A 17,968-nucleotide genomic window follows, 5' to 3' on the forward strand; every position below is an offset into this window, starting at 1 on the left:
CAAGTAAGCCACATACCTTCGCGTTAAGTGGTTAAAAAGCCGTGTTCTCTGCGACTGACTGATTTGGGCGAGCGTCGTCGTGAGCGAAAACACTAGAGAATACCTACACTTGTTAGTATACCTTGAAAATATTACAGTTATGAGTCCTATTTATCACTTTTCTACGCGTGTCTATGCTGCTTTTCAATATACAAGAAAGCCTTCCGGAGGACCTTGCTTAATCTGGATGGACGGCTGCAGAGATGTGAATGACCGTACCATGGCAATGGACGCGTTTCAGCAGCCCTTTCGTCTTCCTGATAGGACATTGCTCTCCTTTCGATACCTTGGTGCGCCACGGCATCATTTTTCGTCTCACCTTTTGTTCCTGTTTATCCCTCCCCCTTGTAGTCTGAACTACTATTGTGCCATGCTATCCTAGCTAGCCTACAGGTCTAGTAACGCTTTTTGCCATGTGGTGGGTGCTTCCGTTTTCTAGATATCATAAGACTGAAGTTTTGAGGCTAGATCCTTCCGTCGTGCCATCCTTATTTTATCTATACTCTATATATATATGATAGAGTCAGAATGTAATGAAGAAGCCCATCCAGTCACCCGCTAGCCAGCCATCAGCCCTTACCCTCCTTATAGCACAATAGTGAGTTTGTTCTAGCAGTAGCAGGCTTGGGCTTCTCATGGGTATAAATCCACTGTCCTCGTCCGATACTGCAGCGCCCTCTATGGAAGTCGACAGAATCGTACCACGTGGCCCGTGGAACTCGCCGTCTCGACGGGACCCGTCGTCGCCGCTGCTACCACGCCGTGTAGCCATCCCCGACTCAGCTCAAAAGCCCTTATGGACGACGTCGTATACTTGCCATATATCCCTTGTCAGCCCCCTCAACTCCTTCTCTTCTCGCGGTACCAGATCCTTATCCCTCCCCCCATGGAATCGGTGTTACCCTCCATTTTCTGTAGCCGGTAGCAGTTCTGTGGTGTTCACATGGCGTGTGTGCTGTTAGGGCTATCTTGAGTCGGAGCCAGAATAGAAGGTTTTCGAGGCGGTCTAAAGAGAGAGCGCATGGAGTGGTAGAGGGCGAAATTCAACTGGGGATTCCAATGTGGATCCTTTGCTGAGGTCTTCGGGGTGACGCAAAGAGAATGGAAGGGAGAGATAAACTGTGAGTCGCAGTTATAACTAAATGAAGGAAGCTGTCGTTCTGCCTAGTGTATGACCGCAACCTCTGCTAGGTAAGGGCAGAACTGGGAACTCCAGCCTCATTGTCGGTGTCTGAACTACTTCTCTACGACTAATAGGCAAAACACTCGGCGAGTACGGCCCTATTGGCACTAGTGACGGCAGTAATGATCGCTATGGCTGTGAGGAGGGCAAAATAGGAACTAGATGGGGGTCGATTGGAGAACTCAGTGATTGGGGCTTGTAGTAATAGTACTGGGAGGAGGGCAACAAAGATGCCAACGGCCACTCGCCGAAAAACCAACCCGCTTGATGGCTGACCGGCGTCGCTTCTGTTTGTCAATGAGCGACTGCATGCACTTTAGATAGAGTAGAACGTGCGAGCCCCCGGCTCGGGTAGAAGCGGTATTGATTTTCGTTAACATACGCACGAAGGATGCACGGAACAGATGGGCCTTTCATAGAATGATGAACAGGCACGTCAGACCCCAGAAGGAAGCCTCTCCAGTCGACAGCATGGAAAAGACAGAACAGTCCAGTCTCTCTTTCAGCTTCCTAGAAAGGGGTTCTTCCTAAGAGCACTGTTGGAAAGGAGAGTCCCCGCGGACATTACCCGGTAACTTATATATTCAACAAAATTTGGTGTGTCTTTTGCATGACCCAACAAAGTTTAATACTTCTTTCTTTTTTCACTGATACACTGTGAGCTGCACACAGAGGATGACGCTTTGTAGAATGGAAAACGCTGTTATTCCAAAAAGCAACTAACTATCTTAGCATTACGATATCGTATAACTCAAGGAAGTATAAAAATACATTTCCTTCATTTACCTTGACCTTCATTTAACGTTGAGTGCACGTCAACCTTTTCTGATGTCATTTAAAAACGATTCTAGTTATTTCGTCGCGAAATAAAATAGTATTACTCGCTATTACAATCGAAAGAAGAACTCGTATAACCAAAAAAGCTAATTATAAGAAAGTTACGCCTGATGGCTCTTCGGGCTGCGCTCCCCGCAGAAACATTCGCCTTCTACAGCGACCCAATATATGCTGATATATACTACGTGACTTACTGGCATAAGTTAAGCTAAAATTACAATGTCCTAAATGCTAAAAGCGCTAGGCAACCACACAAATCTATCGTGTGCATACGATAGCACCTAAAAGAGTCTAATAGTTAACAGTAAAAAGGCACCAACTACAAATACCGAAAAAGATATTCTAGAGCTAAACGAGACAAGCCGATTGTGAGTGTAACCGATAAGTAATTTTTCCTAAATAAAAAAAAAATCACTAACACACACAAATAAATTAATGTAATTTCGCGATTGTGTAACCTTATTGTACGAGAATGTACGGCTCGAAAGATCCTACCTAAATACCTAAACGCTTTTCGTTTGTAATAACGACTAATATATAACTACATAAAACAAGACGTATAATGAGAAATAGAAATCAATTGAGATGCCGATCCGTACACAGCGCTATTGAAAAACGATTTTCAAGTGGCCTAATGAAAGAAACACCTTGAGCAAATAACCCTTCAGGTTACGACGCTAACACAAAACCTTACTTTATTAAATACACTTATTATGATGTACCCTTAATATTCAACTATACTCCGTAAGCAGCATGAAATTAATTCATCCAGAGCCTAAACCCTAATCCTTGTACCGTATAGCCACCCAACGGTTTCGGCATGCGAGCTCGTCGACGAGAGGCTTGAATCCACGTTTTCGATTGGTTTTTCTAAGCCGGAGGATTTGTTAGCATGAATTAATACGAAAGAACAGACAATATAGAGAAATAAACGCTTTCGGAAAAAGGTCTTTGCATTCTTTACGTATTTTTTAGGAAATGTTTGTCATTTTTCAACCAAGAACATAATGAAGCCTAACGACCTCTTTCATTCAGTGGGCTATAACGACCCACTGCGTCTTCCAGACTAACTGGTCCAGACCCATGACTGATGGGTCTGAATTAACTGATGCGATCTCGCATTTCCAGGTCGATTTCCACTGTGAATAATCAGGCTCACGCCTAGCGGTTTCATAACAGGGATGTTCTCTAAGCACTGGCCTGTCTTATCCGCTTGAGATTCGAGGAGCTATGGTAATGTGTTTTAGGCAAACCAATTGAAGGAATACTAAATAAGCGAATAGATTATGGCGCCGGCCATCTGCTGGGTCGCTAAGATTAGTAAACAGAGACAAACGGCAGAGTCATACGCGAATGATGAAAGTAAAAGTTGCCAAGCAAGTGTGATCTGCAGAAAAAAAAAAAATAGTAAAAATCAATTGTGAATAGGTTTCAAGCCTCACATGTCACCTATTTACGTCGTTCGTAATAGAGTACAAATACGATATGTGTTTGTTGAAGCTAATTCTCACTGCTCTGTTTTAAAACTCAGTTATTCGAGATCGCCTCACTAGAATGGTCTAACAATCTAACTTTATGGCTATTTGCGCCAGAGCGAGACTGTCAATAGCGTATCTGGATCGACTGTGTTACGTTGACACCTAAAGAAGGCCCGTGTTTGCCTCGGCGACAATTTCCTATCGGTACAAACGCACGCGATGCGAAAATTCAACAGGCCACAAGTATCTGGACATGATCGTCTAGGTAAAGTCAAGACAAAAGTTATCGCTAACTGATCGCACGCCAGTGTATGGGTATACTCAACTTTGTTCGAGATCGCTCGAACAAGGGTGTTCGAGATTGCATTGAACTTAGCTAACCATGAACTACGGTGACTGCTAAGTAAAATGGGGTTATTGTCCATTTTTAAAATGTCAATCTAGCTAACTGACGTTAAGGCTTACCGGCCCCAGGACCTATCCAGCTGCAAGAATGATAGCCCTCCATTGCCTTTAACCAGTAACCTAGAGAGAAATACAAAGAATTCGAATCTCATCACCTCATCTCAAAAAAATCGACGATAGCTTTTTGTTCATCTCGCTATTTACAGCCAATATGATCAGTGGACGTTCGGCGTTAAAATCGAAAACGATCTTCTGCAGAGTTGGTTAAGAGAAAATTGCGGGCTCAGCATTCGGCCTTTACGACTGCTGTAGTATCAAGCCTTTCCAGTTATACTGTAGTGTGAAACCTATTCTTTTTACCGTATTCCACTACATACGTGCGAATCAGACGAGGAAGGTTCGGGATCTGGTTGGCATCCGTCGTTGAAGGGTTAGCAAGGGGCTTCGTCGATTTACCAAAGCAAAAGTTAGATGCTCTATGTAATTATCTACCCGTGCGCAAACCATGTACAAAGTCTAATGATAGATGAATGTTTTTAAAGCAGTATTTTGTGAGCGTATTCGCCCCGTAGTTTTGTCAATCTTGTTCGATAATTGTTGTCTTTCTGAAATCTGGAACGCTTCGAACAATGATTTTCAATGTAAGCCGACACAAGTGCTGGCGTTGAAGCTTCTATTCATGATTGTCCACTACCTTGTTGGGCTTATATTAAACGATTTATTATTTAAGTTGACGGTAAAACACTTTCGGAGACGTAAGTCATCAAAGTTCCATTAAATACAGATCGTTTATTTGTTCAGTATTGTTATTAAGCAAGCAGATAAGTATTGTCTTCGGTATAGGCGCGATTCAGTCGATACATATTTTATGTTAATATGGAAATACAAAATATAAAGGTTCCAATAAGAATGAGATCAAATAGTCGGAACACTTAGCAAAACAATGAAAATAACACGCGACGTTGATCAAACGCCTGTACTGTTAAGTTGTTGAGAGGCGAAGACCATTGTGCTTAAATAAAAACCCGCAAAACGCTTGGTGAGGAGTAGGCTCATGCACTACACTATGCTTGATCTTATTGTCATAATTAAGTATTAGCTCGTTTTAAAGATAAGCAGGCTCCGGTCGATGCCTCTGCTTCGGCCATCCATGGGCATATATACACACACACACACGCACGCACGCACGCACGCACACCTTGTGCCAATGAAGCTAGTAAACATAGTTTTTTTTCTTATAGAGTCAGCACAGCCATAGCGTATGCGTTGCTCTATGAGAATAAATCGAACATTTGAACCCTTCACGTTTACACTTATGTGGTATTACTAGTTAACATCACAAAGCTTGTTTCCTCGGTGTTCCTTGCGTCGAACGGCTTCCGAACTAGGGACTTTATTTAACGGATGTCTGGAACTTTACCTTCTTCGACATATCGTTAACTTCGCGATGGTTTGATAATGAGCATGCTGTTTAATAATGACGACCGTCAAATCCTGTTCTGTACTTTAGGCCACAGGTCGTTCACGTGGCGCGACCATTAGCTCAATTTACATACATAGCAAAAATCGCGTTGGGGTAGATTCGACGTTATCTCTCAAAAGTTCTCAAACGAAATACTAACACAGAGATTTTTGGCTTAAAATAAACTATTTCGATGTGTCAATATGGAGGGTGGTGTTCATCATATCTGAATGCTTTACGCTATTCTACCTACTCTCAGTTATATATGCAAGTGGCAAATAGGAACATACAAAAAATAAAGCTCTTAAAATACATCTAAGTTACACCGTTTTCAAATAACGTCACCCTACATTTAACGGATAAGTTCTACGAAATAAAGCTGACAACGATACTCATATTAGGGCAGTGTGACGTACCTATAGTGAAAAATAGCAAGACGCCATATCCTTCATCGCGTGACCAGTACACCTCGCGTTCGACTGCAAGTAGAGACATCGAATTCATTGTTTGCTGATATAAAAAAACAAGAATACGTCCTCTTGCGTGTCATTCATCGTTTAATAAGAAACAACGACTGTATCTACTCAAGTCGGCAAAATTGTTTAATAACTATTCTTACTATCTTGTATCCTTAAAATTATTCAAAGTCGTTTTGAACTGAGAGTCAAACTTTCTGGATAGACCGAAATCCCCACTATATAAATACTCAGTACAAAACTCTGCCCTCTAGTCTGTTGGTTCAGCTATCATTATAAAGTGAGGGTAACCTCTGGATCGTTCGTAAATGACGTAGCCTCCTTAAACATAGCAGGGTAACACAGAGAAGATAATCCAATGAAAGACTCGACCCGCGCAGTGGTAACATGTCTGCCGCCTAGAGACCGAAATGGACCTAGCAGTAGTCTAGGTCTGACTGTAGGCTTGTATGGATACACATACTTCACTCTTCGGGTAAAGGTCCGGTCAATGCATGCAGTAATCACTTTTTCAGTTCGATCTTTCCAGATTGCTCATGTTCAGCCCCCTACTCGGACAGGTCCTTAAAGCAATGCTCGAACATTAATACTGATACATAGCATAAAAGAGATAGTTATGGAAAGAGCGTTAGCGCTAAAAACGTATCAACAAAACTTTGAATTACTAGCATCATTTAAACGCGTTTTAGTTCTAGCCATAAGATAATCCGATCATTGTCTAGTCCGTGCAGCGTTTTCGACGCGTTTGCGTTGTCTTGCCATACATTACAGACGTACTTATAGCTCTGTACAATCGTGTGGTATAAAGCAATACCACTACGTACGTTATTTGTTTACTGCACCGTCCTTTTGTTTTCGTAAGGAGAATGCTTTTGTTAGAGATGGGCTTTTGCAGGCACATATTAAAAAATACTTTTAAATTATGCAACGTACCTATTGTGGATTTTAGTCGGGCCGTGGATCAAGAACTACCCTCAGTCTTAAGCTGATCTTGTAAGCCTGATGGATTTCTGTAAAAGTTTATAGATGCATTGATAAAAACAGCTATAAGTTTGTGCTTGCAACTAACAGACTTGGGCATATCTTGAAGCTCACATACCTTACAATAGATATGGGAACTAAGCCAATTAAAATACTTTGTTAGTAAATTATATCGTTAGTGTAACCGCACAAGTTCGCCACTCATTAATTAACAAAAAAATATATTTCTGACTGCACCATCGTTGGAATATAATATATTTTCTGACAATTGAGGCGGAGAGATCTGTACAAAGGATCCTGGTATTTTATCAACAGATTCCCATATGACTATTATACTTTTAATATCGATCCACTCAGGCGCAGGTTGCCACCACCTGTACTTGTAGCCAAAATCTTAAACACCTTTTTTTTTTTTTTTTTAGAGTAACTTTTCCTATCGGTTTTTATTATGTACATAGGGCACCTTGCAGTTGCTGGTTTGTGTGGCCTTTCTTCAGGCAATGCAGCGATGAAGCTGACTCTTACCGCGAAAGGCCACGTGTATGACAACTTTGGTGCGATTTTAGGAAATTAAGTGATTATCTTTTGAACATCAAGCAGGAACACGAATGTTTCATGGAGAAACATTTTTCTACGGCTATATAGGCAGGCTGGGACCTTTGATACAGCTATGAAGGTCGCGTTAACTAAATGTATCCACAAGAGTCACATGAAATGAATATACCCACGATGTTGAGGATCGATGACAGGTAGAAGTACATTTTATAAATCATTCAATTGGTCAAGACACGAACGTTATGGTCGTGTTATATATGGCCTCATAGTAGTATCTGCACCGCACGCAAAGCTGCATGCAAGGCAGGGAAATATGTACAACGCACGTGATATAAATAGTTCTCAGCCTCAATTAGGAATCTGAGATATCGGCGCATTATGAATGTACAAGTAGCTGCTGGCTCAAGAGGGGCAGTCTGAAATGCCGTCAGCAGCTGAAAATGAGGCTCGACAGATCCTTCACATGTTGAATCAAACCAAGTTAATCCATTTCACGAGCTGCTATCAAGACATCAAATGGAAAGTTCTTCTATATGCAGGAAGCCTTTCTATTCTTTTTCAACAGAAGTTGACAGGGGACTTCGGGCGTACAGGCAGCGACGTATCCATATCATTAGATCGCTTGACATCGGTCGGGATAAGCTCTTTGAATCTTGAGCTTATCTGACGCGTAGCGTATGCCTGCAGTGGTAGATCAAAGTGAGCCGTCCACATTTTGACTTACGAAATTATAGTAATTTTATATTAAACAGGTATTACTTTTGCCGGTACCACTAAAACTTCGATTTACCTGCTTGCATAATCTCTGATGTCACGTAACGTATATATGTAGATGAATCAAATTTAAGAGCTTTACAGAGACGTGGGTCAGGCCCAATGTAACAATAATGGTTAATTCTTTTGCCTAAAAGCCTTTGCCTAAGCGTAAAGCCCCAGCAGCAAAAGGAGATCAGAAAGTAAGGCCCAAATCAGCAAGAGAGAAATCAATATTCGATGAAGCCCAAAAAGAACACTGAATAAGTGTTCTCTCTTTAGCTTAGCAAATCCGTACAGGTATGACTCCCACACTGTTTTTGTAGACGATAACACCACCCCTCTGTCTTCCGAGACTTTTTCTAGCGCCCCCAGATTTTACTTTCGCTGCCGCTAGAATCTCCTTAATAGCTGTGTCAAAACGTAGCAAAAAAAAAGAAGATATAAGAGGAAGTTTAAGACGGAGAGATCTGGATCAAGAGCGGTTTATTTTTCAATCACCTTTTTAATTGCGTCGGTTCATCTTCTCTAGATTTTCGGTACCAATTTCACCACCTCTGCGCCACTGGCCGCTCTCTGAGTGTTAGCTAGAGCCACAGGCTAAAGACTTAGCCGGCAAATTGGCGAGCAACTATGTGCAGAATGAGACACAGGCTCACATTTCCGCAATCTGGTCTTCATCTGTCCCAGTTACTTTTCGGCATGAAAAGTATAGATAACAATGTCATCCACATCATCTCCTTTCGCCGCTGGCTCGCAGGCTTTGCTTCTTTCTTACTCGTTCCTTATGTAATTACTATTATCCGACTTCACGTCTTTCTATCGCTTCATGTGTTCGTTGTTAGAGAAGACAGGTGGTTACTATTCTTTTTCTTCAACAATTCTCTTCAACCATTAGCATACTGCTACTGAACCCAGTGTCCAAGTCTTGTTTTCCCGTTTATAGGCCGCCTGTCTTGCTTCAGCTGATTCTGTTTAATCTTTCAGTTCGAAGACGACGATGGCAACGGCGATCAGACCAGAACCGATAAGAAGCTGTCTTTCTTGTGTTTGGCGATCTATGTCTGTGCAATGCGTTGGTACAGTTCCGTCAGAACGGCTGTGTGCACGCGTGAGTCCGATCAAGGAAATAGTCGCCTCAAAGCACAACAGATCGTTGTTCTTCTTTTTTTTTTTGCCTAACCTTCTGGTCTCATGGCTGCCTACTGGTGGAAATTTCTCTTACTTGCAGTTCCTTATTTTGCTTCTTTTAGCTTCTTGCCTCCGCTTTCCCTTAACGGATTCCAACGTTCTCCATTCTTTTTCTTGCCTGACTTCGTTCTCTACTGGGCCACTTGGCTGCGGGGTCGCTAATGATGGCAGAGCACCAACGTTTAACAAAGAAAGTCTTCGAAAAAAGAGGAAGACTGCAACCAATTCCAAGGATGCCGCCCATTTTATTACTATTAACCACCGTAAAGGCGCAGGGCAAGAGGGGGTCATGTTAGTCTCAGTGGGGAGGCGGCGAGGAATGTGTGTCACGGAGTACGAGGCACCTAGGCTTCATTTCTATGTCTGTCGAATAATGCATGCATACCACGTAGAAGCGGTGCGATCAAGATATTCTGCTTTGCGCAGACCAGACACCCGCCCGACCCACCAACAGTTTGGTACCGAAACAGCAGCGGTAGGCCGGTTCCATCTTCTCTACTGCGATGACGATTGAGTACTGACGCAGTGTCATTATTATTATTTCCGCTACTTCAGCAACTAGTAGATATTCCAGTGCTACTTCGTCTACTTCTGTAACTGCTGCCGCGGCCTCACTTCTCGATCGAAGTTAGTTTCTCTCTTTCCTATCCTTTGTCTCTCCTAAAGAAGTCGTAAATTGTGCGACTTCTATGACCATCCTTAGACCCAGCTTCGATGTTGGAATGATAAAAGATAGTGTACCAACGTCTTTCTATTTATTCACCTACTTGCTGACCTAGCTGTACGACCCTCGTTCTTATTTATTTGGCTCCCTCCTTCGGATGAAACGCTCGTATATTTTGCTCTTGAGATCCTCAGAACAGAAAACACCTCGTTATCGTCATGGAAGTGGATTGATCATTTAAATAACTATGTTCTTTATATAAATCCATCTTTGTGCGCTTTGACGCGTTGACAAGGTTAGCCGCGATTACACTTAGAACAGAGCTCAATGTTAAGCTTGGGAACTGCAAACGAACTTCTTATGCCTCTCGTCCAAAGCGTACTAGTTCTCTGGGGCCGGATGTATCATCTACATATAATACTCTATGAAACTACAACATTTAGATAAAAATACGAAACAACCTGCGTGGCCTAAGATGTGTGACCCATGAGGGCTGTGTATCCTCTAATATTTTATTAGATTTTAATTTTTGATGCGTATACAAAGAAAAGCATTAATGCATAGAAGATAAATTTTGCGTCTAACTTTGGGAGTATAGCCGAATTACGTATGTTTATTTTTACTTCAGCTTTATTCAGTTACTAAAGACTATGAATCTGCAAGAACACAGATCTTGACGAAACGAATCTATTTACTGTATAGACGGCACAAAAAAGGTTTTTGTACCTCTAGGAAAAATGTGTATTTTTGCGAGATAACAAAGTGAAAAGAACGCTTCCGCATACTTGTCATTCATTGGCCCGTGCTTGAGAAAAACTTGGCCACTAAAGTATATCACATTCATGTATTGCATCGATTTGATGAGCCGGGGTCGGTACTTAGCTGAATGGAGCTTTCACGATGCGTTTTTTTCTGGCCATATATATACATATATATATATATATATATATATATGGAATATGTTTGGAGATGCAATAGCTATTAAGTTTATTAGCAATATTGGCTGGTTTTTTAAGTCCCTCTAAAGTACAAACTGCTAACTATCGTCATAAAAACACATAGTGTCACCGCTTTACGGTTCTTCTTATGTATTGTTGTACTGCGAGCTACCTTTCGACTGGTGGATTCGAGTAATGACGAGTAGATCAGAGTAATGAGTATAAGGAACCCTTTTAAGAGGAATCTGCTGTAGTAAACACAGGTAGCGTATTGATGAAATGTCTATTATATCCTCTCGCACGCTTTGAAAAATGTGCTTGAAGTTGAAGGCTTTTTCCGATAGCAGTTTTTTGCAAGACAACGCCTCTGTCCATCGAACACAAAAGAAGAAAGAGCACACGCGTAAATGTCATCTGTGTCGATCTGATAAGATACGGCTTGACAGCGGCTTACGCCAGTAGCAACAGCATCACTAGCATAGTTCGGTTTCTTCTAGGCAGCCAGTTTCTGGAGAGGCCATAGACATTGATGGAAGTTTAAAACTACGCGAGCTTACCGCATCCCTTGTCAGAGTTCGAGATAAATCGTTGACCCTCGTACACTTGTTTTCTTGGTGGCGCTCCTGTCCACTTGCGTGTACCAACAGACGGAATTGAAAATGAACAGTAACGTTGTTTTTGTTCCTCTAGCTTATGTCCAGATATGTCTATCTGTGTATCCTACATGTGTTGGGATAGGGGCCCATGGCCGGTGTTTTCGATTGTTAGTAATAATACACTCAGAGTTTTCCTCTTTTGTGTCCCTAAACAAGATACTTCTTTTCTATAAACGCCGACTGATTGTTTTGCAATTCTTATGTGGCAGGCATTCAGGTGAGACGTGACGAGAAAACATCGTTGTCGAAACCACTTTGTCTGTTACCGACCCCTCGGTCCCATTCAAAGCATCAGGTATTATACCAGCTCCTCTCTTTTAGACGAATTGATGGCTCGATCCGTGAGTACGCCAGGCCCTCGGGTATAAATGACCTAAAACTTCGCGCCGAACTTGGCATAGACCAATGCCGCTGAATGAGTAAGGGATGTAGCAATATTTACCTGCCGTAATATACATATATATAATATAGGGCTTACAATGTATGCTAAAGGCTGAGCTGTTGTCGTATTACTCTAACAATATAATCTGAGAAGACCAAAAAAAACTATTTAAAAAAAATAACCTTACTTGCCAGACTATAGTCAGTGAAGTACAACTCACTACAAGGGTCATATTAGTAATTTTCGATAGGACTGAAAATATAAAGAGTCCATAAGTCGTCTGTAAAGTCAAGGGTTGATACCTACGTAGTCTACGAACACTCTTCTGCTGTGGTGTTCCGGTACAATTGTCTTGTCTGTTGTTGTTACGGGTGCCACCTGTTTTAATGCTGCTGCGTGTATTTCGGTTGCTTATGTTAGACGTCAAGGCCAGGACATCGACCATCAGAGCTATTCTGAAGCTAGAGCTGAAGCTTTATACGTCATAGAAGAAGCTAAAAAGCAAGAATGTGAAAGATATAAATAGCGTCTAGAGCAGCAGTCGGAACACAGGCTTGCTGCGGAAAAAGCAAAGTGTCCATGTTAAGTATACTATATAAGTATTGTACATATGCGGCCGGTTAGTCTGCTAGACGCATGAAAACGATGGAAGTGGCGCTCGTGGTAGCTTCGGCGCCGGTGGCATTACTGCTAACGGCGATCTTTCGCTCCATCTATGTTTCCGTCCGTTCGTCGTAGATCGACCCGCGCGAGTTCGTCACTCAACCAGCCAGCGGGTGAGCAGAGAGCTGAGCCTGTACGTGTCTGATTACTTTCTGATGATTAAATAATAGCTGGAAAGAGCATGGCTCGATGATCAAAAAGGATGCAAAGACCAACGCAACCATAAACGGAAGGAACAGGAGGAGATAAACGTGTGCAGACGCCTGCTTCCGACGACCCCTCTTGACGTCTTACGAAAAAAAGCGTACAGAGGTGAAGGGAGAAGAAGGGCAGTTGATAATGAAATCTCTGTTAAAGGGGAACTGAAACGTCCCACTGCTGCGTTAAAGCAGGCAACCGATGCATTGATAGAGTGTGGTACTAGAAGTGAAGTAGCGGCAAACGGGTTGCAGAATTCGCTGTCACGCACCATAGGGGGCAGTTCCGCGTCGGGGGATAAAGGGGGAAAAAGCGTATGTATACACGGATATGCCAAACGACCAGGTCCTAAAACAAAGAATGGTCGTGAGAAGGCATTAAAAGCGATATTGTACCTATATCGCTGGGCTCTCGTCGTCGGGGTCAGCTCTATACGACCTCACTCTACCGCTCTACGCCACTACCATGTTACGCCATGAGTGCACATATATATCCACATATAAATACACGCACATATATGCACATTCTTCTCCTTTCAGGTGTATTCTCGCTAACACGCGCCGCAAACGGAGGTCTGTACACTGCTAGTTCATTGTGCAGAACAAGAAAATAACCGCGGCTGTAGGAACTCATATAAACTATATTTGAGGACCGTTTATGCTGGCAGTTAACGAGACTTAGTCTGTCGACATCAGTGTGAATACTGGCCGGAAGCGACTATCCCAACTAGTTCAAACAGGACCGTTGAGTTTGTGACGAGCAAATATAACTATGATGTGCTACTTCCTTTACTAATGTACTACCCAGTTATGACGCAAAACCATTGACCAGAAGATCCTTATAACCATGTAGACTTTAATAGCGCCCCTATCTGCAACAACCGTAGTAAGAGTAGACGTAAATTTTGATGGAGTTTTGACCGTCACAAATAATCTTTCTTTTACAGGGGAGTCCTGTTTCAAACGTGTTTAGTCGCCCATATAGCCTGAAAAAGTTTAGAGTGTTCCATTTTATCGTACAGCTCGAAAAGCCAAAGCCTGTGTATTCGGACGTGATAAAGACGAGCTTGGTCAAAGTGAACTGGGCGGTTAGAATATGGCATAATAGTTAACCCAATCCGTGTGATAACTTAGTGGGTAGCGTGTTTGCCTTCTGATCTTACAGACACGTGGTGGTTCGAACCCGGGCATAGACACTGGTCACAAAGCTGGCTTCAGCTCGGAACATTCATTTCAGTTTAGACAAACACAAGCATATGTAAGTGTATGTTTGTGCATGTGCCTCATCAACAATAAAAGTAACTAAATTCGTTTAAAAACAAATGCCTTGATGGAACTCGGTGTGTCTAGATACTTTGCTCCATGCCTCGACGATAGATAATAGATTATTAACACGCAGACAAACAAAAGCATATATTCGAGTAAAAGCGACACACAGCCAGCACGATAAATATTAAAAAACACTTTGTTTTCCATCGACGGTATACGCGAATATAATTGTCCAGTTGTTGCTTTCAAGCGCGTCGCCGTTCTTGCTGTTGCTTCTGATAGCTCCGTATCTAATAACTATGCATACAACAAAAGGCTCTATCTATACGCTAAAGCTCTCAAGTGTGTGACATTTTGGAGACGCTTTCATCTGAGAGGAAATGACTAGAGGTTACTTATTTTTTTTTACTATTCATCATTCCGTGTGGAACGTTCGAGTGGCGTGAATAACGGAAATATCTAGAAAAGATAATTGGAATATTATCGGTGTACTAGGTCGTAGTGAGAATATACTGTTACCATATAGATGTGCTTTAGCATAGAAGAGATGAGTCATATGCGATGGAGCCGAACGGACTTCTGTCAGCTTGTTAAGCTAATTGACAAAAATGACCTGTCATTGACGTCTGTATTCTATAGAGAATGGAATACCGTTGAGGGCGGATTTGAGCGCATTACCCATCTGACAGTACGTAGGGAAAACATGGCCACTGCATATTGCGAGTGGGCGTAATCTCTGAAACGGTATCTGTCAATGATCGGAGATACGGAATAACTAATCAAATACAGAGAAATGGTTTACTCATTTGGCGATCAATGGCATTGATTTCAAAGGGAAGAAGCAGGTAGCAACGGGGCACGCATTGGAACTGTTGGCGAATGTTAGTGAACGATAGTTCGTAGTAATACCATCCTATACAACGATTCGTACCACACGAGCAGGTAACAAAGCTTTATGGATTGACATGATCTTTCTGAGGACTCCCAAAAATAAAATTGTTGTAAAGCCAAAAGAGTAACGGGTTATTCCTTTTGCGTTATCGTGTTGTTACAGGCGATCGTCAGTGGCGTCGTCGTCGTTGCGACGCGGGGGCTTTCCGCTGGCGCTGGACGCGGTTACCAGCTGCGGTTGTGGATTGCAGTTGCGAATGGACTGATTGTATGCTCCAGCAAAGGGAACAACAGAAAAAGAAGAAGTAACAGCTGAATCAACAACGGCATATCTGCTATTATAATCAACGGAAGAGGCAGCAGCAATAAAAAAGATATCAAAAATAAAAACAGTAGCAGCAGTGTGCGGAGTCATCTTTGTGGTTGTGATGCGGATATTGATAACAGTTACACTGGACGCATTGGCGTTGATTAGTGCTAGAGCCGGCGTTCAAGTCTGCATTCCTATTTGTGCTGCTGCTGTTGACGACGAAGGTCTGCTCGAAAAAGAGGCGGATCGCAATTGTGGGGCGGGCGAGCGGCCCGCGCCGTGCGTTCGCCGATGATCATCGTTACACAGAAGAGCGCGCAGTCGCTCCTGCCGCCGTCGCCGCCACCCCCGAAGAGACGCGCAGCAGCCGCCGTCGCTTTTGTTGTTGCTGTTGTTGTCGCCGCCGCCGCCGTTCGGCTGTTATTTGCGCGCCCCAGAGTATCGCGAAGTCAGAGTGACGCGCTCGCAGCGAGGTCGGCCCGACCCGGGCGTCGGCCTCAGGTGCAGAAGCGCCCGCGATGAACCTCGACGCCGAGAACCGGGTTGTGCTCAACGTGGGAGGGATCCGCCACGAGACGTACAAGGCCACCCTCAAAAAGATCCCAGCGACGCGCCTTTCTCGTTTGACAGAGGCGCTTGCAAATTATGATCCAATATTGAACGAGTATTTTTTCGACAGACATCCGGGTGTGTTCGCCCAAATCCTTAATTATTACCGCACTGGTAAACTACACTATCCGACGGACGTGTGCGGTCCTCTGTTTGAAGAGGAGCTTGAATTTTGGGGGCTGGACGCGAATCAGGTCGAGCCGTGCTGTTGGATGACCTACACACAGCATCGAGATGCCCAGGAGACGTTGGCAGTGCTCGATAGACTTGATCTGGATACCGACAAGCCCAGCGACGAAGAAATCGCGCGGAAGTTCGGCTTTGAGGAAGACTACTACGCCGGCCGAATCACCTGGTGGCAAAAGACCAAACCTAAAATATGGTCATTATTTGATGAGCCATATTCGTCAACAGCGGCTAAGGTGATCGGTGTTATGTCGGTGTTTTTCATCTGCATTTCTATATTGTCGTTTTGTCTAAAAACGCATCCAAATATGAGAGTACCAGTTATAAAGAATATCACGATTCAGACGTCGACACAGGAACTTGCTTGGACCCTTGACAAGCAACAAACGAACCCGCATGAGGCCTTCTTCTATATCGAAGTCGTCTGCAACGCATGGTTCACCATCGAAATCTTGACGCGTTTTATAGCGTCACCGTCAAAGTTGGATTTTGCTCGTGGCGCGGTCAATATCATTGACTTTACAGCCACACTGTCTTTTTACATTGACTTGGCTCTCCAGAGGTTTGCCTCTCATCTAGAAAATGCAGACATACTTGAATTTTTCTCTATTATCCGTATTATGCGGTTATTTAAATTAACACGCCATTCGGCCGGTCTGAAAATCCTCATACAGACGTTCAAGGCAAGCGCGGGGGAGTTGATCTTGTTAGTCTTCTTCCTCGTTCTCGGCATTGTGATATTCGCGTCGCTCGTCTACTACGCTGAGAGGATCCAGACAAACCCCGACAACGACTTCAATTCGATCCCGCTCGGCCTTTGGTGGGCCCTGGTCACGATGACCACTGTAGGCTACGGGGATATGGCCCCGAAAACCTACGCGGGAATGTTTGTCGGAGCACTCTGCGCCCTGGCCGGAGTGTTGACCATTGCGCTGCCAGTACCTGTTATTGTATCCAATTTTGCTATGTTCTATTCGCATACACAAGCGAGGGCCAAGCTGCCCAAAAAGCGGCGCCGAGTTCTCCCGGTCGAAGTGCCCCGGGGGCCGAATCGCCGAGGCGCTGCCCACGACGTCAAGGGATTCCGAGACGCCACGATAAGCAGCAAGTTAGGTGAGTCCAGAAGCGAGGCTCCGATTGAATAAACGAATGATTAGATAACGTCGCTTGCAGCAAAACTGCTTTGCTAAAGTGCTTAGGTTTACGACCCATGTACAAGAAAACCTTTTTCGTTACCTAAGCATTAGTAGTGACACCGCAGTAATGTAACAGTGTACTTCACTTTGTTCAATGCATTTTGCAGTCGATATATAAACCTGTTCTGGCTCCCTTATACCTCCTTAAATCACTCCAAAAGGTCAATGAACCAAAAACGACAACAACTGGACTTCACAGTCTTACTTCTGACCATATGTAAAGAATTTTTTAAAAATAAAGCATCCGAGATCTTCGAAGTCGTGGGATTCCTCTAACTACATTGACGTTATTGCTCTATTAAGGATACATTACTTGCTTAAATAAAATTCTGGCTATTGGAGTTGGAATTTAGCTGTCACCCAACGCACAGGGCATATTCGGTAGAATAAAGTACCTCTTGGTAGCTCTCATAAACAACAAAAAGGCCTTGTTGAATAGAGGATGTATAATGCTAAAAAATAAGAACTTTCTATAAGTAATTGCATCAAACTTAAGGTTATGTTTCACGAACTATTCAATCCGACACTAGCCGAAACCAGGTGATTATCGTGCCGCACTATACCGCCCACACAAAAGTTTCACATAGATGATAATTGAAAAGGTTAGCAAAAGAGCTCGTAAAGTTATCTTATTTTTACTAAAATGG

At 43.2% G+C, this 17,968-nt stretch overlaps 1 protein-coding gene across 3 annotated transcripts in view; it reads left to right on the top strand.

The window, feature by feature from the left end:
- Window positions 1-17,968, top strand: part of Shaw (potassium voltage-gated channel shaker cognate w) — a 56,497-nt gene that overhangs the window by 28,416 nt on the left and 10,113 nt on the right. For 2 of the 3 annotated variants that reach the window (XM_022832702.2, XM_022832699.2), the window contains one exon: window positions 15,184-17,238. In XM_022832702.2, coding sequence (XP_022688437.1) covers window positions 15,849-17,238 — 1,390 coding nt within the window. In that variant the 5' untranslated portion in view covers window positions 15,184-15,848. Of the gene's footprint in view, window positions 1-14,025; window positions 14,119-15,183; window positions 17,239-17,968 lie in introns of all 3 variants that reach the window. The other variant, XM_022832697.2, reaches the window with a different exon arrangement.

Source organism: Varroa jacobsoni, unplaced genomic scaffold (genome assembly GCF_002532875.2).
Source record: "Varroa jacobsoni isolate VJ856 unplaced genomic scaffold, vjacob_1.0 scaffold_405, whole genome shotgun sequence".
Classification (NCBI taxonomy): domain Eukaryota; kingdom Metazoa; phylum Arthropoda; class Arachnida; order Mesostigmata; family Varroidae; genus Varroa; species Varroa jacobsoni.